General features: G+C 42.1%; 1 protein-coding gene across 2 annotated transcripts in view; it reads right to left on the bottom strand.

Annotated features, from left to right (window-relative positions):
• The window catches only part of MYO5B (myosin VB), a 370,702-nt gene that overhangs the window by 195,301 nt on the left and 151,829 nt on the right, over positions 1-23,572 (bottom strand). For both annotated transcript variants that reach the window (XM_024235813.3, XM_054537888.2), the window contains exons 3-4: positions 20,922-21,093; positions 17,645-17,789 (exon numbers count right to left, since the gene is read on the bottom strand). In XM_024235813.3, coding sequence (XP_024091581.2) covers positions 17,645-17,789; positions 20,922-21,093 — 317 coding nt within the window. The remainder of the gene's footprint in view (positions 1-17,644; positions 17,790-20,921; positions 21,094-23,572) is intronic.

Consider the following 23,572-nt stretch of genomic DNA (forward strand, 5'->3'; position numbering starts at 1 on the left):
GCAGAAGCTCTTTAGTTTAATGAGATCCCATTTGTCAATTTTGGCTTTTGTCGCCATTGCTTTTGGTGTTTTAGACATGAAGTCCTTGCCCATGCCTATGTCCTGAATGCTAATGCCTAGGTTTTCTTCTAGGGTTTTTATGGTTTTAGGTCTAACATTTAAGTCTTTAATCCATCTTGAATGATTTTTGTATAAGGTGTAAGGAAGGGATCCAGTTTCAGCTTTCTACTTATGGCTAGCCAGTTTTCCCAGCACCATTTATTAAATATGGAATCCTTTCCCCATTGCTTGTTTTTCTCAGGTTTGTCAAAGATCAGACAGTTGTAGATATGCGGCGTTATTTCTGAGGGCTCTGTTCTGTTCCATTGATCTATATCTCTGTTTTGGTACCAGTACCATGCTGTTTTGGTTACTGTAGCCTTGTAGTATAGTTTGAAGTCAGGTAGTGTGATGCCTCCAGCTTTGTTCTTTTGGCTTAGGATTGACTTGGCAATGCGGGCTCTTTTTTGGTTCTATATGAACTTTAAAGTAGTTTTTTCCAATTCTGTGAGGAAAGTCATTGGTAGCTTGATGGGGATGGCATTGAATCTATAAATTACCTTGGGCAGTATGGCCATTTTCACAATATTGATTCTTCCTACCCATGAGCATGGCATGTTCTTCCATTTGTTTGTATCCTCTTTTATTTCATTGAGCAGTGGTTTGTAGTTCTCCTTGAAGAGGTCCTTCACGTCCAATGTGGCACATATACACCATGGAATACTATGCAGCCATAAAAAATGATGAGTTTATGTCCTTTGTAGGGACATGGATGAAACTGGAAATCATCATTCTCAGTAAACTATCGCAAGAACAAAAAACCAAACACCGCATATTCTCACTCATAGGTGGGAATTGAACAATGAGAACACATAGACACAGGAAGGGGAACATCACACTCTGGGGACTGTTGTGGGGTGGGGGGAGGGGGGAGGGATAGCATTGGGAGATATACCTAATGCTAGATGACGAGTTAGTGGGTGCAGTGCACCAGCATGGCACATGTATACATATGTAACTAACCTGCACATTGTGCACATGTACCCTAAAACTTAAAGTATAATAATAAAAAAAAACTGCTATCACACATATGCCAAAGAAAAAAAATAAAAAATAAAAAAAAGATAACAGAAAAAGGCATGGAACAGTCCCTCAACTTCCCACCAACACATGCACCAACCTTCCTGCAGCAGCTCCTAGCTTTCCTCCTCCCCTTAACACGGGAAGAACTCTGCCTTCTTATGGAGCAAAATTCCACCATCTAAGTTCTGGATCCTACCTGAATGTCAGGACTTCAATCTACTAGTGACCCCCTTTCTCTGCCTCCCACTCTCCCAGCTTCAACCTCCCTGCCTACAGGCTCCTTCTCAACAGCATATTCAATGCTGAAATCATTTACCTAAAATGACCACAACGGTGAGGGGGATGGACCGAGGAGTCAGAAGACACGCAGCAAGGATGTGGTTCATGCCGAGGCAGCAGCAGTAACCAGGTGGAGGAGGCGGCCCTGAACTCAGGCAGCAGGGGTAGAAATCGAAGGCAACAGACCCAAGTCACATTTGAGAGGTGTGGCATAGATGACTTTGTCTATCAGAAAATATATGTTTTAACAATTTCTGACTCAGCTAAACAAAGTGCTAGGCCAGGGAGATGGATGTTTTTAGGTAGGAGAATCTGTGGACAGTCATCTAACTTGTATTACATAATTACTTACCTACTCAGAATTTTAAAAGCTGCTCTGTTTCTAGGGCAGAAATTGATACACAGGGCATTCCTGTAGCTCAAACTGTATGTGTACCCAGCAGCTGCCCACATGGAGCACATACAGTGTGCAGAGGTACACTAAGAACATGGTGTAGCAAACCTGTGAAATCCACACTGGCTCTGCACTCCCAGTGCATGCAGAGGAACATATATGCACACACAAGCATAATTACCTGCACTGCCATCCTCCTCTGAGGAGCCATCGAGTGTCAAACAGGTCAGCTCACACAGGGCCTCCGAGGAGGTCCTGCCATGCCACAGCTGTGAAAACCTTCCAATGGATGGAGCAAATTATTTAGTGCAAGCCTGGCAACACTTTGGAGGACAGCTAGAAACTCAGGTTCTCCAGATTCAATCCATCGAGAGAAACACAAGAATTGAACAGCAAGAACACTGGAGTAAGAGGAGGGAGAACCAGGTTCCAGCACTAGTTCTGCCACTCATGAACTCGGTGCCTTTGGCCATCGCTCTACCTCTCAGGGCCTCAGCTCTCAAGAGGGGATATAATAAAGGCTGCCCTTCCACAATCCTGGAGTTAAGACAAGAGCCATGAGGCAAGGGAGAGAAAAGAGGTCTGGAAATTAAAATGCAGTATAATGTGAGTTACAAGAAGTGTTAAAGATCAGTTTGGGTGTCATGCTCTGTCTGATGAGAGGCCATTCTTAGATGCCCAGGACTGTCCCTCACATTGCAGGTTCTGCATCCTAACCAATGCCCAATTGATGCAGTGGTTCTCCACCACACCCCATCCCATTTGTGCCAAAAAATAAATAAATAAATCTTATACACATTTCAAATTGCCCTAAGGAGGAAGCACCACTCCCGGCTGAGATTCACTCTCTAGAACAGATTTCTTACTTGTACATTCCTCCTTCTCTACCAGATCTATGTTAACATTCCTTGGGGTTAGATCTGGGAAGTTCTCTCCTCCCTAACACTCTCTCCTTGATTGACATCATCCATTCCCAAGGCTTTAAGTACCATCTACAGGTCAAGACCTGTTTTACCTGCATTGTACAGCTACCAGACAGCTGTACTTGGATGTCAGAAGCAGGGTAGGAAATTCTTAGACAATAACAGGTTCCAGATTAACTCTTTGATTTTCACCCCTAGGAGTGTCTCTTCCCTCCCTCCCCCCGACCATTTTCTCAGAGTCAGCAAATAGAACTTCCATCTACCTAGTTTCCCAAGCCAAAAACCCAGAAGTGTACCAAACCAGTTAACAGCACACAGTTTAGAGTTAGGGCGCCCAGGTTCACATCATGTTTGCCAACTGCCAGCAATGTGCCTTAGGGAAGATATATAACTCCGCTGTGATTCCATTGCCAAATCTATAAAATTGAGATACTGTTCTAATGGCAATTAAATAACATTCATATATCACTTATGATATTAAGAAACATTCCCTCTTATTACACATATCAAAGCAGGGAAATATTTTTGAAATACATTAATACACTTTTCTCTTCCACATTTCTTTTACATGACATTCTCCTTCCTCAACTCAAGGCATTAATTTGTCTCAACTGGATTATGAATATTATAGTAAGAAGGCAAAGACAAGGGACAAATGCCACAGAGTTCAACTTCTGACGATCAGAACAGGATTTTTGGGTCTCAGCATGATACTTGTCTTGAAATCCTGCCTGCTGCCATGGAGAAAGGAACATTCAAAAGTTTGTTAGATTCCTACTCAGATATCAAGAGTGAGGTTTAAAGAATATGAACTTTGCACCACGGTCAGACAGAATTCAGGATGTAAAGTGACATAAGTCCCGCTTGCCACAGGTGGCTGGGAGGCAAGTCTGGGGGAAGGGTCACAGAAGAACTAAGGGAAGCATCCAGTGTCCTCACTCCCCACGCAGGCCCTTTACCCCCACCTCCTGGTTCTAGGACAGGTTTAAGGGAATCCCCGGACCAGACTAAGGAAGAAGCCCAGCCTAAAGTGGGAAGCTAAGTTCAGCTTTGGTATGCTGCTGTTTAAGATGACAGCAGACCAGCATTGTTGGAGGAGGCAATTGATAAACCCATAGATGGGACTAGGGGCAGGATGGGAGGTGGAATTTGCTGCTTTGTCAAAGTTACAAAGGGTCTTCTAGGCATCTTCTTTAAGAATAAACCATCTATTCTTCTTACAGATTTCCTACGTGAGAAATCCTACAATGTCTTACAAAAAAAAAAAAAAAAAAGTCACTTTGGTGATTTACTACCATGACAGTAAAGCCATCTTTCATTAGTTCTAAGAACATTGCATCATCAGCCCACCTCAGTTCTTGAGGAAAGAGCTCTAGAGAATGGGAGCACCTGGATTCTAAATGGACACTGCCACTTAGCCTACATGACCTAAACAAGTTTTTGAACTACAGTAGGCCCACAAGACACTTCACAAGGGTATTATACCAAACCAAGGTGTGGTGTGACCACAGTTCAGATGGAAAGCACTGGAGTATTCTGGTTATTATCAACCATCATAGTATGAAGCTATTAGTAAGCTTCTATTAATGCAGCTCCAGAGTATCTAGATACCAGGAGAATAGGAGAGGGCCATGAGCCTCTTCTCTGGCCAGTTGAGTTAGAATCCTGGCTCAATTACGGAAGCCACATTTTATGAAATACTTAGAAAAACTGAAATATATTCTGAGAAAGTCAATCAGAATAGTAAACTATCACATGAAGAATGCTAATGAGATGAGGAAGAGTTTCGCTTAGAGAAAAAAGACTAAAAGACCGTTCCCAGAATAGTCTGTTCTAGCAGCTGCTCCAGGAAAGAGGCAGGCCCTGGGGCTGTGGTAGGTGGCAGGGTGGCTGGTATCTCTTCACCTCTAAGAGCTTTCAAAAGTGGAATGGCTCCCTCCCGGAGACACTAGAAGTTTCCAGCCTAGACCGGGTACCATGCGTTGAAGATGCTGAAAAAGGAAACCCTGTCCTATGCTGTTTGACCTGAAGAGCCTTCCAACTTCAGGAAGAAAAAAAGTCGTCACTCTATGCACTACATCAACACATACTCCACAAAATAAAATATAAGGGGCTCTATAAATATAAGGAAGTAAAATGGACAAAATTGTAGAAGTGACAACCCCACACAGGCAGGAAGAAAAATCTCTGCTTTAGATTGCTGAGCTAGAGTTCGTACACACCACGTAATTATGACGGATCAATATGTGCAATGACAAATGGAATAAAACTCTAGGAGCCCAATGACCCAGTGGGGAAGCAGAAAAAACCCGAGTGAGCATATATTGATCCCCAATATCATAACTGAAGATCAGTACCATACATTTAAACTAAATGTGGTTAGAGAGACTCTAAATAGTTCAAACACTTATATTAACATTCTCAGGAACACAAGGTCAGGGGTGCAGTCATTCTTAGCTAGGAAGGGTGACTAAGCAGAGAAGTCCTGGGTGCTGGGATTCCACCTCTCTCCTCTCTGCTACCAGGTGCAAGACATTTTCTCAAAAGACATCCCGTAATTCTTAAGTATTCTTGGTACTTGCTCTTGTAGAGAAGGTTTAATTCTCTTTTTAACCAAAAAGCACATCTTTTTAAAAGCAAGTCATCAATCATGAATCATTTTATTCTCTAGTTCTGGGAATACGGAGGACCAAATTAATTTCCATCATCTTTTGGCTGTAGGTACACCCCTCCCTCTGGCTTCCAACATTATCAATCTGTAATAGGGGCAGGAGCCAGGAAAGTTCAAAGGCATTTGCTTTTAAGCCTGTCCACTGTGGTTCTAAAGGACATAGACATGGGGCTTTCTCCTGGCCGTGCTGCATTGCCTGCAGGCCTTTCTGCAGTATTCCTCACCCAGAGAGGTTCCCTGACTTCCCAAGTGTCTGCTGTAGACAAAGACCAGGTAGACTAGCCATACACTGGGACTTAATTTTAACTATCTCCATGATTTTTTTAAGAGCTTTGGGGAGTTCCTTTAAGTCAAAACACTGTTCATTATCATACTGAAACTGTCCTTATGAACTGTATAAAATTAATCAGGGAAGAAGGGAGTGGGAAAATGAAAATAAACCAAGCTTGCAGCACATTCAGTATTCATGAGGTCGGCTTGCTTTCTGACTCTCTTCCTCATAGTTGTGTGGTGCCTACTGTCCTAGAATTACAGAGACCCTGTTACAAGACTATAGCTCCCCTTCACTGCTCTATAGATAACAACTTGAACATTAAAAAACATTTTCCATTTAAGATTTTCTTTCAGAGATCTGGGAAGTTCTCACTTCCCTAACAATCTCTCCTTGATTGACATCATCCATTCTCAAGGCTATTAAGTACCATCTACAGGTCAAGACTTGCATACCAGTGATACTAACATAGCTGGTCTGAAGGACCTTAGGAGAAACTAACTCAAAGAATGCAGTTTCCACATCCGGATGATTTCATCACCTTTCCTCCAACCAGTTCACAACCCCAGTTGTCTAGCCCCTTGCCCTCTGTGATCCCCTTAAAAACCCCAGCCCAGAACTCCTCAAGGAGGTGGATTTAAGGATCTCCTCCCATCTCCTCTCTTGGTGCCCTGTAATCATTAAACTCTTTCTCTGCTGCAAACCCTGCTGTCTCAGTGTAACTGGTCTGTTACTGTGCAGTGGGCATATGAACCTGTTGGTCCTGTAACAGTATATGTTCATTATATCCTAATAGAATCAAAGAGCTACTAGACAGTGCAGTGCTCTTTAACCCAGCCTAGACAGATGACACTAATAGAGGGACAATGGCCTGCACTCTCAGTTATATTCCCTATGATGGAATGGCCACCTTCTCTCATCTTCACCCCACTGTAAAGGTACAATGACAAGGACCCCAGCAGGGGCCGTGGGACAGCTTTTCCTCTGAAATATGAACTAGTCCACAAAGATCATTGCATATGTGGCTTTAGACACTTCCCTGGACATTAAACTCATTATCTTACTTTTGACATGCATCCCTATCGATAAAGAAAACTGTGAGCATGCTTATAGTTTATAAATTGTTTTCTGTGACACTGTACTATATTATGCACAGTATAAAACACACAAATGATATTTTAAGTTTTAAAAAGATGTAGAAAAAATAAAGTTTTAATATTTTCTTCACATACTCTAGTGAATCATCTTCCAAAAACTGGTACACCCCAGCAGTTTGAAGATTGCTGCTCTAACCAACTGATTCACTACTGCAAGCACCAGAAGGGACTATCACTTCCAGCCACTTAAGAAAAGCTGCTTTCTGGCATCCACCACATGATCAGTGGTGTCTGGCTAGCCATCTTTCAAAAAACTGGCTATATACAATCAAATAATTATTTGGTCCCCGCGATGGAACATATTATTTTCTGTTTAAGTTTACAGTGTCACCAAAAGGGCAGTAAAGTCCACATTTAAACGCTATTCTGGGGCTGCTCAGCCACTAACAGTGCAATTTCACTCTAACTGTAGAACTGAAAGCTGCTTGTTTTCCATATATAATAAATGCATAAGCATAGTATAGTTTATGCTATATTTCCTCTAGACAAATTGAAATTAGAATTATAGAAGTTATAATTGGTTGCCAAGCACAAACCTATTAAAAAGTCCAAAAGAATTTCACTGAGCACATAGAACTGGCTATCCTTATACTGTTCACTTGGCCCTGAAAGTAAAATCTGTTCTGAGGACAACCTATAAACGGAATCTTACTCAACTATGAATTCTTCCATTGTTTCCTTCTTTTGGATACTGTGACATGATGAAGGATATGACACCTATGATGTGCCATCAGTACTATCACCACCACTGTGCCTGACATACAGCAAACCCTCACTCTGTGCCAGAAATCATACTAAGCATTTTCATTTATCAACTGATTTAATTCTAACAATTTAGTGAGTTAGACATGACATTTATCCCTATCTTAGAGACACAAACCCTGGCGCAAATTGAGGTGAACTTGAGGAACTTGCTCAGGGTCACACAGCTACTGTGTTTTAAGAACTTAAGCCAGTCTCGTTACTGTCCCTGGACACTCAACTCTTAGCCGCCTCGCTTCCCAGCATCTTCCTTTGCTGCAAAACTCGGGCCCATTGTCAGACTAGGTTTTCAGCTGCTCTGTCTTCTGGGATATAAATGTGAAAATACACAGTTGAAAAAGAAAGAGTGGTTAACACAGCATGAAAGGCATTACTACGATGTAAATAGCAATGCCATTTCATCCTGCTAGGCTTCACATTCTATTAGCTTTTTTTTAATGAAAATTATTTTGGACACCTTGAAAAACTAAATCCTACTCACATGTCAGCACCACTATTAATTCCAAAAGAAATCCATGTAGGGTGACAAGTTTGACTTTGACATCAGGAAAACGCTGTGTAACCAGAACGACATGTAGGAGCCACAGAAGCCCACACCCAGGAGGGTTCTGCCTGCACAGGGCTCCGTGTTCAGTGCTCCAACACTTGAGCCCATTTATGCCTTACAGTGACCTGAGGAAACAAGTGCACACACACATGCCCTTGCTCCAATAAAGAAATGGCACACCTTAAGTGAAGGAGCTTGACCCGCGTGAAGCTGGCACGCTAACTGGGGTCTGTGCTAGTCCACCTCACACACAACAAAGAGTGCTCCAAGAACAAGTCATGATTGACCAACCCAGTGTGTGCAGGTTTTAGCAAGACTTAATACACATGAGCACTTGACTCAATGTTTAGTTCTACCAGATTAAGTGACTAGTACCTGGAGAAAAAAACTGCTCCATGCACATTACAGGAATCTATGCACATTACAGGAATCTATCCAGATTACCACTTCTGGATAAGAACGACACAACAGACTTGTTACATCTGCAATGCATCAAGCTAGGGAGACCTGACCTATCAGATGCAAAAATCAGAATTCCAAAAGATACATTCACAAAATAACAGAACACAAGTACAAGGGTGAAATTTAATATGGATAGAATCCTGCTCAGCATACCAAAGGGAAAAAAAATCAATTGAGCAAGTGCAGGATGAAGGCAACATACCTTAAGAGCAGTCTGAATTTACACTGACAGAAAGCAAATTAGGGGTTACCTGGGGATGGAGGGAGACTTTGAAAAAAGAAAAAACACAAGAAAACTTTCAGGAGTTAAGGAAATGTTTGCTATCTTGATTGTGGTCATGGTTTCAGGGGTGTATACTATACAATGTCTAATTGTATGTGCAATTTAATGTGTGTGACTTCCCTTTAAATATGTGTAGTTTATTGCTAGTTATTTACATCCCATTAAAGCTGTGATTAAAAACAGTTCTTGAGTATGCATGTGGGTGGGGCAGGGAAAGGGATGGAAATTTAGTGGTTTGTAAACTTACAATAAGTCAACAACGTGAAACACCTGCCAAAAATAAATGCATTTTCAGGCTCCATCAGAAATTCTACATGAGTACCTCATCACCCCACATTCTGCAGACCACATCCAGCGACCGTCAACATCAGACAGAAAGACCAGATGACATCTCAGGGTGGCCAGATAGGAGAGTATCTGAAAAGCCATGCTCATAAGGAATGGCAGTGGGAGCCAGGAGGCTTGGGCCAGAGTGGCGGGCAAGGACAGAAGGGGCTGCCATATAAGAAAATGATCATTATCCTGCACAGCTGCACAGGAAGAGCTCAGATCCATGGGTGAAGGCAAATGGAGACTCAGCAAAGTGCTGTGTGATAGAGAAACTCCTGACAATGGAAGCTGTTAAAAATGTAACACATTTGAGAAAGTATCCTATACTGGGAATGGTAGGGCAGCATCCAAAAGACCGCTTGCCAGAACACAGTATCCTGCACAACTAATTTCCACCGGGTGACGCAGGCTCTCTCCTTTCTAACATGCTGTGCTTCTCCAGGTAAAGTAGTGAATATTAAGAAACTAAAATATCTCTTAGCTTTATGATTTCAATTTGAGATTTAACCTCACAAATCATGTTGGGTACACTGCAGATATGCAACTGTTAATAATATTTATGACCTCTGCAGGGTCATAGAAGGCAGGCAAAGAAAACTGCTTCTCCTATTCTTTCCTAAATGCACAATTTTAAAAGGAGATGGCAATATCCATTTACTATCAATTTCTTTTAAAATAGGGATGTCATCATTAGCCATACTCACTGCACACTTAAATAACTTTCCCCTACTCGGAAATTTTAACAATAAAACTAGCAATTTGAATATGATAGGTAGACACAAACAATAATACCATCTAAGACATTGGAAAGGATCAAAACAATTTCACAAAACCTTAGTGCTGTAGCATCCCTAGGGGAGGGAGATAGGTGTGCACGGGCATGGCTGTGCAGGAGGTCACAGAACGAGAGACCCAGGTGAACAGGGAAGAACAGGGACAAGTGAACAGCCCAGAGCATCCCAGGAAGGAATCTGAATGTGGAATGCTCAGGGCATGCTCAAGAAATAAGAGACAGGGCTGGAGAAGAGATTAAAAACCACTCCTGTGTTCAGACATCTTAAGCATCTCTTATACCTTGTCCTAAAGCAATTCTGACTAACCCTGACTTGAAATTATATTGACCGGGAAAGAAAAGTTCATCCAAAATTCAGGGCTGACTGAAGTCCTGGTTTCAGACTTTACTATAAAATTCACCCAGTCATTGCTCCCTACTCACTGACCTCCCCAAGGACTCCACCATTCACTGTACTCAACCATAGCCCATGAATCTGTCAGCTGTAACAACTGTGCCCAAAGTCTTACAGCACTCAAGAGCTTTCAAAGGTTCCTCATGACTTCTCACTGGATCCAAGTTCCTCTCAGAAGCAAGGCCAATGTTCTCCTCAAAGTGTGAAGATGCTGAGAACCACAGAGGTCAGAGAGTCTACCTCTGGACACATGGCAGGTTGGGAGAGAAGAGGTTACCGGGGGCAGACCCTTGCATACTCCTGCACAGCATAGCACTTACAGGAAAAACCTGGCTCCACACTCACATCAGCATGATGACATTCTCTCACCGAAAACCTGAGGCTCAATTAGGAAGCACTCCACATCCCCAACCTCCCCAAACAATGTAACAGCCCAGAATAACAAACCACCTTATGCCAAAACCGAAGGAAGAAACCAACATTATTTTATTTAAAACTTGATCTCAAAGCAACATGAAGATTTAGGTCACCTCTGTATAATTCTTTTATGAAAGATGTATTTCCAAAGATCCAAGTTCAACAGAATCTGCAGCCTGGAGTTGATTGCAAAAGTCCTGAGTCCATTTCTCATGCATCCCAGAGCATTCCATCCCCATCATTAGGAAGACAAAGTTGTCAATTCTATTTTTAATTGTTGTTTTGACCTCCAAAAATGGAAAATGCATAGCTTCCTCACTCCCTTTCCCTTCTGCAATGTATTTCCACAATCAGGAATTTCTCTCATTGCCCTGAGGAGTCAATGTGCTCACTAAGGGTTGTCCTGGCAACAGAGGACAGCCTCTCACTTCCACTCATACGATCAGCCTTGCAACCTCTTCCCTCCTGTTTACCAAAGAGGGACACTTTGGGCTTTTTCACTGTGGACACTCATTTCCATACTGCTTCCCTGGAAGACCATCAAATTCTCTACATGCTCTTCACACTTATGGGGATCCAAATCGAGCAAGAGACCCTCCTCCAAGAGCCCAACCAGGACCATTAACTAGAATCCCTATCCTTGCCGAGCACAGGCTCTCACCCTCATGGGCTCCAAATCCCGTCTCCAGGATGGCTCCCACTCTGGCAAGGGTGCATTTCATTCCTCACCAGCCCCACCCTCCACAGGCCTCCAAGCTGCACACCCCTCCCCGGGACCCCAGGCAACAGCAATCTCATCTTTCATTATTAGTCACAGCTGGCAACACAGCAGAGACAGATGGGAATGTGGGTGCTCTATTACCTTGGCTACCTGAGCAAATAAATTTGCTCTGCAGCATCTCCACTTCCCTTCAGAAAAAAAAAAAAAAGGCACAAATAAAACACATGGCTCAAAAAAGCAATCAGACACCGCCAGCCAAATAAGACGGCACACTCCCACCAACAAGGCTGGAAAACACACCAAAACTGTAAGGACAAAGATCTATCCCTTTTGCCCCTTAGTGCTACTTGGGGGACCAGAATCTGCTCTGTTCTGAAAGACTGGGGCTGAGCAGACAAAATTTAGAGAGGCGGTAGGGCTTCTTTGCTAATGCAGGAGGCTCTGGGGCAAACAGATTGGGTCTAAATTCCATTGCTACCCATTAAGGGAAGTAGAACAGCTTCTTGGCTAATGCAGGAAGCATTGGGCAATCAGATTAGGTCTGGGTTCCATCTCTGCCCATTTAGGGAGGTAGTATCATTTTTCTCAGCTAATGGAGGAAGCTGTGCAGCAAAGAGGCTTGGGTCTGAACTCCGTCCGTACCCGGTTACTATCTTCATGACCTTGGAGAACTATTCAGCATCCGAAAGTCTCTATCCTCATCTGTATTGTGGGGATAACTAATCTCAGACAGCAACTCTGCGAATTAAATGCATTAATGAGAATAATTCCTATTCTTTCTTGAGCACCAATCACATGCCCTGGGGTAAAGCATGGAAGATAAAAGAAACAGAACATTACACTGTGCCACAAAGTCTCACACTTTCTAATTCCCTGCCTTTCCTCCACGCTATACACAGATAAGTTCTTTCCACAACAAGCTAAGCTTCTGATGAGAAGGTACTCTTATCCTTGGAAATGTACAGGAATATGGAGAAGAAAATATCATTAAGAAATAGGACCCAACGGAGAAAAGTTTTTCTTTGAACATCTCTTGTATCATATTATTTCCTTATCCAAGACACTAAAATTTCTCCATTGCCCTATGCATCTCTCAAACAGTGTTGCACAGAACATTAGTCCCTTGAAATAATCTTTGAAAACAGTTTTGTGTCTAAATATGATTTGCAAACCCAGCATAATGGATCCCTATCTTGGAAACTCAGAAGGCGTGTCAACATAAGGCCTCTGGGAAGCTCTGCCTTCAAGGAAGATGTTTAACTTGGTTAACCCACGGTTTCCCAAACTCTTTTGGCCATCTTTGTACTGTGTTAATAGAATACACTTCTTCCCCAAAGATCCCCCAGCCTGCAAAGGCCTCCACAGTCTGGCTTTACCTTGTTTCTAACTTGATAGCCCAGAACACCCCTGCAGATCCATTCACCATGTAAGTTAAACTTGCCTAGGTACAGTCTCCTGGCCATGTCTTTTTGTTTATAATAGCTTTATTAAGGTATCATTCACAGAACACACAATTCACTCATTTACTGTGTATAATTCTATGATTTTTAGTACATTTGCCAAATTGTGCATTCAGCAGCACAACCAATTTTTAGAACACTTCATCACCTGCCACAACCACCCCCCCAAAAAAATACCTCTCAGAAATCACGCTCCATTTTGCCTCAACTCCAGCCCTAGGCAACTATAAATCTACTTTGTCTCTATAGATTTGCCTATTCTGGAAATTTTATAGAAATGGAATCAGACAACACGTGGTCTTTTGTATCTGGCTTCTTTGATTTAGCATATTTTCAAGGTTTATCAATGTGGTAGCATGTATCAGTTCTCTGTTCCCTTTAAGGCCAATAATATTCCATTGTATGGATATTCCTCATTTGGTTTATCCATTCATCAGGTGATGAACATATATGTTGTTTTCACCTTTTGGCTATTGTGAATAACACTGCTAAAAACATGTGTAAGTTTTTGTGTAAATATGTGTTTTCAGGCCAGGCATGGAGGCTCACGCCTATAATCCCAGCACTTTGGGAGGCCAAGGCAGGTGGATCACCTGAGGTCAGGAGTTCGAGACCAGCCTGGTCAACAAGGCAAAATCCTGTCTCTACTAAAAATACAAAAATTAGCTGGGTGTGGTGGCAGGTGCCTTTAATCCTAGTTACTTGGGAGGCTGAGGCAGGAGAATTGCTTGAACGTGGGAGGCGGAGGTTGCAGCGAGCCAAGATTGCACCATTGCACTCCAGCCTGGGCAACAAGAGTGAAACTCATCTCCAAAAAAAAAAAAAAAAGTGTTTTCATTTCTCTTCGGTGCATACCTAAGAATGGAATTGCTGGGTCATAGGGGGATTTTTGTTTTACTTTTCAAAAAAGCCATCAGACTATTTGCCACAGCAGTTGTACCAATTTACATTCCCACTAGCAGGGTGTGAGAATTCGAATTTCTCCACATCCCTGTCAACACTCATTATCATATCTTTGATTGTAGACATCCTAGTGAGTGCAAGGCAGTATCTTGTGGTTTCGTGATGCCTTTTGATGCCCCACTTCTGAGGTCATGGTCCACTACTCCATCCACCTAGAGGCCCTCTTCTCATTCTGTGCATCCTACCAATTCATCAAGACCCAGCTAAAATCCTAGTTTTCTTGGACGACCTGTGACATTAGGTCTCCAAGCGCAATTTAAATGACACCATGGCACAGTTTCTATTTATACTTCCTGCAATTATAGGCTTCTTGGCCTACGTACGTCTTCTCTCTCCCAACAGACAGTGAGCCTCTTAAGAAGCAGGGTGAGGTCTTACATTTCCTAGTGGCCAGTATTGAGCCTATCAAACAACTGATACTTTATAAACATCTGCTGATAATGATTTGATGGAGGACCTGAGGCTGGAGCTGAGGAAGGTAAAAATGAGTGAGTGGGCCTTCTGAGTCTCAGATAGGGAAGGAAGAGTAGAAAGCACAGAGCTAAGAAGTGGAGGTCAGCCCCTTCCTCACAGGATTCTCATGCAGTGGACAGAATTCATTAAAATGACGTTTCGTAGGATTTTAACACCCCCTTTTTCTTCACTGTGAATCTGCATTCACCCTCAAGCCCAGACTTGGTGAATATGACAGAGATAGGGACAGTGAACGAATCCTCTTCTCTTACTGCTATCTCCTCTAACTTTCCTCCAGCACTAGCAGTTCTCTCCTAGAACTCTTGGGGGGTGGGTATGGGGGGAAATAAAGATCTATACTTAGCCCCTCATGCTCTCACAGAGTCTCCCCACCCACTCAAAGCATGAAGAGTCCCTGTGTGAGCCACATCAAGAAAGAAAATCCAGTCCCCAGTGAATCAAGAGAATCACTGAGTCCAAGGCCACCTGAGTTGTAGTCTCCAAAGACTGAAAACTATTAATGTTAGTTTCTTACACCTTTCATTTCACCCAGCTGTTAGGCAGGTTCAAATTCAAAGTACACTGTGCTAGCCTATGGCTACTTGAACCACATAATTATTTCAATGACTACTGATGAGTCAGAAAAAGCACAACAGACAGTTGACAAGTACTGTTGAGTGAATGTGTTCTAGTATCCAAAACTGATAGAGAAGGCCCATACAGGAAATACAGCAAAAACTTGTCCTGCATCTAACCAATGGGTCACCCTTCTTCCTTGGCTCAACAGATTCTGCTGAGGTTTCCAATGTACATCTCAGATCAATAACAGAAACCCTGAGCTGCTGACAACAGAACTAATTAAAAAATAGCTCTCAGCCAGGCGTGGTGGCTCATGTCTGTAATCCTAACATTTTGAGAGGCTGAGGCGGGTGGATTACCTGAGGTCAGAAGTTCCAGGCCAGCCTGGCCAACATGGTGAAACCCTGTCCCTACTAAAAATACAAATATTAGCCAGGCATGGTGGCAGGCGCCTATAATCCCAGTTACTCAGGAGGCTGAGGCAGGAGAATCGCTTGAACCTGGGGGGCGGAGGTTGCAGTGAGCTGATATCGCACCACTTCACTCCAGCCTGAGCAAAAGAACGAAACTCTATCTCAAAAAAACAAACAAACAAACAAAAAGCTCTCCCCTGTGGCCACATGTGCTGGTCTTCCTACTTCTAACGCATGTTCATAAGCAAAAATTGCACAAGAACTTCAGCAAAATTAGGGACCCAGTGGTAAAACAAGTATAAACCTTAAAACCTTAAAGAAAATCCTTAAGGAAGCAATCCCAGTTCAGCTTTAACATCCGAACTCTCTACTGACAAATTCATTACCCTAGAGCAAGACGGTATCACACCCATCACCCCAGACTCCCACACATCCTCTTCCCCATAATGGGTGCAAAGGTCCCAAGCAAGTGAAATAACCCAAGTGTAGGATAATCATGGACTCAGCTTCAGGCATGGCAGAGAAGAACAGAGGAATCTTGTCAAAAGGGTCTACAGGGTGGATAAGGCTAGAAGACTCCACAGGGTGGAAAGCCAGAAGATTCTCAAGCCTACAGGAGTCCACAAGCAGCTTTGATGAAGAATGGAAACTTCTGACACATCTAAGTGCAATGGCTAAGAGAATGGGATGAAAGCAACCAGCCATGACAGCACAAGTCTTAGAGAGCTGTCAGAGCTCTTGGCATGGTAGAACATGGTAAGAACCAAGCCACACCTACCTTCTCTTTCAGAACCATAAAGAAACCATCTTCTAAAGGAGGAAAGAGTGTCGTTGTTCTCACATGAAGTGCATGTAGACTCAGGTGAATAGATTCTTCCAAAGCACAGAATCCATTCAGTCCCAAGGCCTCCCTCCTCTGTGCCATACCCATGTCCTCCAACAGAAACTCATGCACAGGCTGCATACTGTGCAACATGCTAATGCTCATTCTTCTCTCCACACAATCTTCTGAACCACACACCATTGGGTAGGAGGTACACGTCAATGAGTTGCCAAGCTAAGGGACTCCTAGTTGAGCCCTGATAGCACATTAATATAGTGTATGGTCTTTCTTTTGGCATTAGAGAAAAGTGAAAGGTTGCAATAATTTTAGCTCCACTCTTTGGAGAAATAAAATGGTTACAGATAATTCTGTTTATTAGATTTTCAGCTCTCCAATCAGTGCTTATTTTGAATACATCACTGAGTATCTATAATGAAGCAGACCTTTTATATACTGATCTCTACAGCCAGCAATAAAGCACTATATATCTGCAAGGATGCCCATAAAACAGTCTTCCCTCATGGAAATTTTCACTGGGGTGAAAATGATACCCTGAAATCCATTGAAGCACAGACCACCTAGAATGGGATTCTCCCTCTACAAAAATCACTAACTCCTTTGGCTAAATTAATCTAAATAGCTTTCCTTCTCCAAAAAGACTTTGCTATATGTTGCCAGCTCCAGAAAATGTTCTCTAGAGGTGACAAGAAAAACTCGACTGAAATAATCTAGCATTTTAGCATTAACTGAGACCTGCATTTCCCCCAAAACATTGATAAAGCTATCTTTCCCTACTTTATGCTGAAGTTACAGCCTATCACCCAACCCATTTTCTGAACAAACAGACCTGCTATTTTTCAGAGTGAAAAGAATAACAGCAATAAGGAGGAGATCTACTTAAATGCCTAAACAGAGCTCCACTTCCAGGCTACAGACCCCAAACCACTATGCACAGCTGCCAATTTGAAACTTCAATTTCTGCCCTCCAGTGCTTGGCATCTCAAGAAGTTGTCAAAGAGTCCTGGTTTCTTCAAAAGGGAGTCTTCAGTGAGACTACCTGTAGTTCAGGCTAGGGTGAGTGAATGGAGATGCTATCAAATGAATTATATTATACCATGAAGGGAGGAAAAGGGGCCAAAAGGAAGTCAAAGAGAGATGAAATGCAAGGAATTTATTCCATTGCTCAAAAAAATGAAATAAGTCTAAAGAGCCACTGCTCTCCAAGTCTAGGTTCAAGTTAACAAGAATAAGATAAAGGCATGAGGAAATGAGGTAGGCAGTAGAACTTGGGCTGCTTTGTTTCCAAGATGTTTCCTCAATCCCAGTCTCACCACCTCCCTGTGAGCATCAGTTGCAGAGGAAGGTAAAAACTCCCCTTCCTGCCCACTGACTACTCAGGAGGACTTCTGGGCTGAGGACATTCTCACCTGGCCATCTGCTTGTAGGCTTCTTCTGCCACAGCAAAGATGTGGGGGTCCATGTCTCCCATGTTTTGGCCACTGTAGGCATAGATGACGTCTTGTCCATAGATTGGCAACTGTTCATAAGGATTAATGGCAACAAGTACGATACCTGCAAACAGACAAGGTGGTCAGATTCTGACAGCACAGCAGACACCTGGCATTAGCTCAAGGCACCCACCCATTCATACACAGGCCAAAAACCAAAGAAAGAGAGGGCAGCAGAACCAGTCTTAACCAATCAATCAGCTCAATCAAGGCTCATCTGTGTGCTTCAGGTCTCCAGATACCCTACAGCCTGGAATAAGCATACACACACACACATGCACACACACAAACACACACACACTCACTCACAAATGCTAAAAAAAAAAAAAAATTGATTTAATAAAATAAACATGTGCAAGGTGTTCCAGGATCAGAGAGAAGAGGATATTAAATTCTACCAGTATATATTAGAGAGACTTAAAAATCCATCTCAGAACTAAAATCTGGGAAAGGATTATAAATTTTCTCATTTGTATATTGGTTATCTTAACTAAAATACAAATAACATGTGGACAGAGAATAAAATTTACATATCTTGAGATGTAATCTTGGCTCAGCCAACTATGTCATTTTTGGCAATTACTTCTCAGTACCTCAGTTTCCTCAACTGTTATATAAAATGGAGATAACAATTGCATTTATCTGGGACTTCCTAAGGAAAAATGATGAATTGTGCGAGGGAAAATTCCAGGCATGGTGACTCATGCCTGTAATCCCAGCACTTTGGGATGCTGAGGCAGGAGGATCGCTTAAGGCCAGGAGTTTGAGACCAGCCTGGTTAACACAGTGAGACCTCTTCTCTACAAAAAAGTATTAGCTGGGCATGGTGGCATGGACCTGTAGTCCCAGCTGCTCGAGGAGGCTGAGAGGAATGCTTGAGCCCAGGAGTTCAAGGCTGCAGTGAGCTATGATGGCACCACTGTACTCCAGCCTGGGCGACAGAGTGAGGCCCTGTCTTAAAAAAAAAAAAAAAAAAAGAGAACACTTAAGACCAGTGCCTTGTATAGTAAGCACTGCATGTTGGCTATTTTTTATTACACCACATCTCAACTTTTTTCCCTTACACCTTGTGTCCCTAAAGAATGCATTGCAATGATGGACTCAGTAAATACACATTGATTGAGCAACTAGAAAATGCTATAAAGTTCAGATAATCTTTTATGGATGATGTGAGGCAGGTTCATATTTGAGCCTGTAGAAGGAAAAAATTGTGAATTTGATCTTTCAGACAAAACAGAGATATGCCTTTTTCTTTCCCATAAGATCACATTCTGGATGTCAGAAGACCCACTGACTGAGGTACAAAAACCAGAAGCTTTTCCAGTCACTTGGGAAGGAGAAGGCAATGAAAGGGCAGCTGCTAAGATGGGAAGTCTCCAACATCGTGTTCCCTTCTGGTGTCTGAAAAGCGAGGCTGGGAACACGAAGTGTAATAAACCAGATTATTCCACATAAAGGGGAAAGGGCCAGGGGGTAAAAAAGACACTCAAGTCCTCTTGACAGAAGTTTGCCTGAAAAGACCAAAATATAAGGCCCAGAACCCTAATAAATTCCACTAATGCGGCTAATCACTTGGAGAATCCTCTTAGGAACAGCCTCACATGTTCTGCTTGTTATAGAGTTCTATAAGATTCTAATTCACGTAGCATGCAATTCACATTTCCGTATCATACTCCGAGGTCACGTGTTTTCCTTAAACATCCTGGCCCCTCCAGAGCAGCATCTAGTGCTTCCTGGATGACTCAGACTTCTGTGCCATTCAGTCACTCTGAACAGCTTGAACTGGAGGAGTCAAAATGCATTTGGATAAATATGTACAGACACTGGGACATCTTAGAGGTTATTCCTTTAAAAACAGAACCTGATGGTCACTTATCTTTTGTTCCTAAAATAGGAGTCGAATTTTAAAAATCTCCTTTTTGAAGTAAATATCTTATTAAAGGCTCTGATAATTGACAGTTTGTTTCAAATAAAACTCCCACCAGCAGTTGGAGTGAAGGAGCTTTTGGGAAACCACAGCTCTCGAGCACTGGAATCAACCTGCTATTGACAGCTCCTGAAATCTGGAAGAAAAACTCACCGTAACTTAGTAGCTAAAACTATCAATTCCAAACCAAAGTGGAATATAAAAGTGAAAAACCCCTGAGTGCCTGAGGTGTCACTTATGACGATGAGCAAGACCAGAGGGCACATGCCAGGCATTCCCTCCCAGGACAAGACCATAAAGGAGTGACTCCCACAAAGGAGCCCTGCAGCCGGAATCCCCAACCAGATCCTCAATTTACCTCTCAAACAACGGTTTATAGGGTTCTATTTTCGCTATGCCACTTAGCAATACTCTTTAAAAAGAGAGAGAGAGATCAGAATTTGTGATATAGGAAAGAAGTTTTTTTTGTTTGTTTTTGTTTTTGAGACAGAGTCTCACTTTGTTGCCCAGGCTGGAGTGCAGTGGCGCAATCTCGGCTCACTGCAAGCTCCGACTCCCCGGTTCAAGCGATTCTCCTGCCTCAGCCTCCCGAGTAGCTGGGACTACAGGTGCCCGCCACCACACCCGGCTAATTTTTTGTGTTTTTAGTAGAGATGGGGTTTCACCATGTTAGCCAGGATGGTCTCGATCTCCTGACCTCGTGATCCGCCCGCCTCAGCCTCCCAAAGTGCTGGGATTACAGGCATGAGCCACTGCACCCGGTGGAAAGGAGAAGTTTTAAGAAAATCAAATATAACAATTCAAGACTTTTAAAATATGTTATGAATTTTTCTCACTATTTTGACAAATACTCATTGGGTGTTATGTCAGTACAAACAGAGGCAAGTGAGAAGATCACAGAAAAGCAGGCTTTTCAAGCAGAAAACAAAACAAGGGTTTGGTGCTGAGAGCAGGCACCCAGCTCAGACACGATGCTGTACTTACTCCTCTCCCAGGACCCAGGACTCCAAGGACTGAGCTAAGCCAGTCGCACCACATGGTGTGACCCATTTCTTCCCTGGTTGATCCATGATTAACACCCATCATCCCACAGAGACTGGGGCAGCCTAATTAAGCCACATTCACTGATTGCAAGCCTTTCAAGGGTCTCAGTGGAGAGACACTTACAAATGAGAGAGTGAAATGAGGACTCCTAAGCATTTGAGCTGAGCAAGTCTAAAGCTGGTAGCACTTTCCAACGCATGCAGCCAACAGATGCCCCCCACTTACCGCAGTAAGTGTAGATATGGTTGGACTCCAGGAAACGGACCTTCAAATTATGCAAAACTGCAGGCTCATGAAGATAGCTAAGGGCAGTCAGGTCATTTTCTCCCACCAAGATATCTGGATTCCGTAAGAAGGGCAGCTGGTTGCGTTGTACGTCAACTGGGTAATCCAGAATCTAAAGAGATGAAAGTAGCAGACACAAAAAGGTGGTTATGAAGCACTAAGCCTGTGTTCAATGTCCTGTCTTCTTAGCTGGAATCACCATCTTAACATGATAGTAAGTAATGAAGATAATGTTTTAAAGAAAGACAAGCTGAACAAAATACCTGTGTTGCCATGAAAGACCAGTCCAGATGGAAAATTTGCTGATAACATAACCCCAGAATATTAAGGTAGAAGACTGACACACAGAGCTCAGGAAACATAACCAGGTCTAAGAGAGTGTTCTATTGCTTCTTAAGGGAAAAATACTGAGTCTTTAATTTCAGTTGCAATTGGAACGCTGTTCTTTCTTCCATCTAGAAAAACTTCCTTGATTGGCCCCATTTATTGCTGTTACTTCATACACTCTCCCCCATTAACCAACACACTCCATTTTTATCTGGATCATCTTGTATCTGATGAATTGTCCTCTATAAGCGGCCTCAAGTTGAACCATTTGTGCATATATTTCTCCCCAACTAACTGCACATTCTTCTAGGGCAGTAATTTTGCTTTCACCTAAAATATATTAGGAGTTTGAGATCTATGTGCATAATCAGGGAGTAGGATTACACATTTTAAGGTCAAATCTCAGATGCGAGGTGTTATCCTTGTATTCTTAGCACTTGGACAACATTAAGCACTAAAAAATGTTCATTGACAGGATACATTTGTAACCCTCAGTACCTGTATGCACACATGTACATCTAACACAGGTAGTTTATAAGAAGGTAGTGGGGATGTTTTTAAACATTTAAACAGGAGGAACTTGGCTGCTGCTCACCATGTTTTAACTGAGTGCTAAGATTCTTAAGGTGTTCCTAAAAGTCTTCTGAGACGCTTATAAAGTTTCCTGAGCCCAACTTACTTATCAGGAATTCTGAGGCAGGATTCAGGAACCTGAAATTTAAAATACATTCCCAAGTAATTCTGATACAGGTGGCTTTTAGATAATTTTTAAGAATTTCTGTTTTACATAAATCTTTTAGGAAAGCATATGGACACAGACTCAGTTTACTGGGGTAACAGTCAATTTTCAAGATAATATAAATGTCAATGTTCCTCCCACCCCATCTTTAGAGGGACTCGGTTATCAAATGTTAAGGTATATTAACAAACCCATCAATGAAAGGGCTAAAATAGGCAGATAAATCAAGTGTAGCAGATACAGAAAGAAACACAAGCACATAGAGAAAATTTGTGTGTTATTAATGTTAAATTGCAAATAAAAGGTTAAAAGGATCTTTTCAAGTAGTATTGGCAAGTAAATTAGCTAGCCATTTGGGAAAAAAAAATAGGCCAGTATTCTTATTCTCTCTTACCAAAATAAGTTTAGATAGAACAAACATAAACAAAATTTTTTTTAAACTGGGCAAGTATTTGTGTAAGTTTTGGAAGTAAGAACTTTTGAAGAATTATGCAAAAGCCAAAACCATGTAGGAAAATATTTATAAATTTGACTATAATTTAAAACTTTAAACCTATCATAAAACCTACTATTTGCAAAGTCAAATGGGAAAAGGGAAAAGGGGACAGGGATTCTTCATTATACGATGGAATTCCTAATCTTAATATACAAAGAGTTACAAGAAATTCAAAAGAAAACCAACACCCCAACAGAAAATCGTACCTAGAATACAAATCACAAAATAGCACATGAACAGATGAAAAACTATTCAACTTCATCAGTAACCAAAGAGATTCAAGTAAAAGATTATCAGCACTATTATCAGACTGACAAGACCCTAACAAGGAAAAGAGTAGACAAACAGGTATACCACTTGTGGGGACAGATTGGTTTATCTCTGGAGGGCTGCAGGCAATACCTAAATCAGAATTTTTCATGGATGAACTCTTCCTTCCTTGGTCTCATGAAATAATTTCACAAGTGAGCCAAGATATGGACTCACTGAAGCTACACAGTGAAAGAAAAACTACAGGGACAGTCAGGCAGCTGCCCACAGCATTCTTCTGAATTAAAAAAAAAAAAAGTATGATATAAGAATAAAGTTTGTAAGAGGATTCCCTTTATTTAAAACTGTATTAAAGCCTAGATGGATGACCATGCAAAATATCATTAGTTATCTCTGTTAGTGGGATTTCCTTTATACAGTTTCCTGTTTTTTTCTTTACATTAATGAAGGCTCTTTTTTTGTGAAAAGATTTTTTATTTATATGAAACTTTGTCTACACAGGAAACCAGTGAACAATTAACTATCACGCAGACGATGCAGAAAAATTTCCAAAAGGTGGGAACAGCGGGAAATGGACAATGTCCGAGGGCTGATTTTTGTTTCATTCAATTCTAGAGTTGCAGGCTTCTTCATCCACTGTTACTGGTATCACCAGGATTCTAATCAGACCTCCCTCCCCACAAAGCATCCCAACGACACCTTGGTGGAGATGTCCCCAGACCTGAGGGAGCACAGCTGCCCTCCTCTCCCAGGCTCTGC

The sequence above is a fragment of the Pongo abelii genome, chromosome 17 (assembly GCF_028885655.2).
Source record: "Pongo abelii isolate AG06213 chromosome 17, NHGRI_mPonAbe1-v2.0_pri, whole genome shotgun sequence".
NCBI classification, from domain to species: domain Eukaryota; kingdom Metazoa; phylum Chordata; class Mammalia; order Primates; family Hominidae; genus Pongo; species Pongo abelii.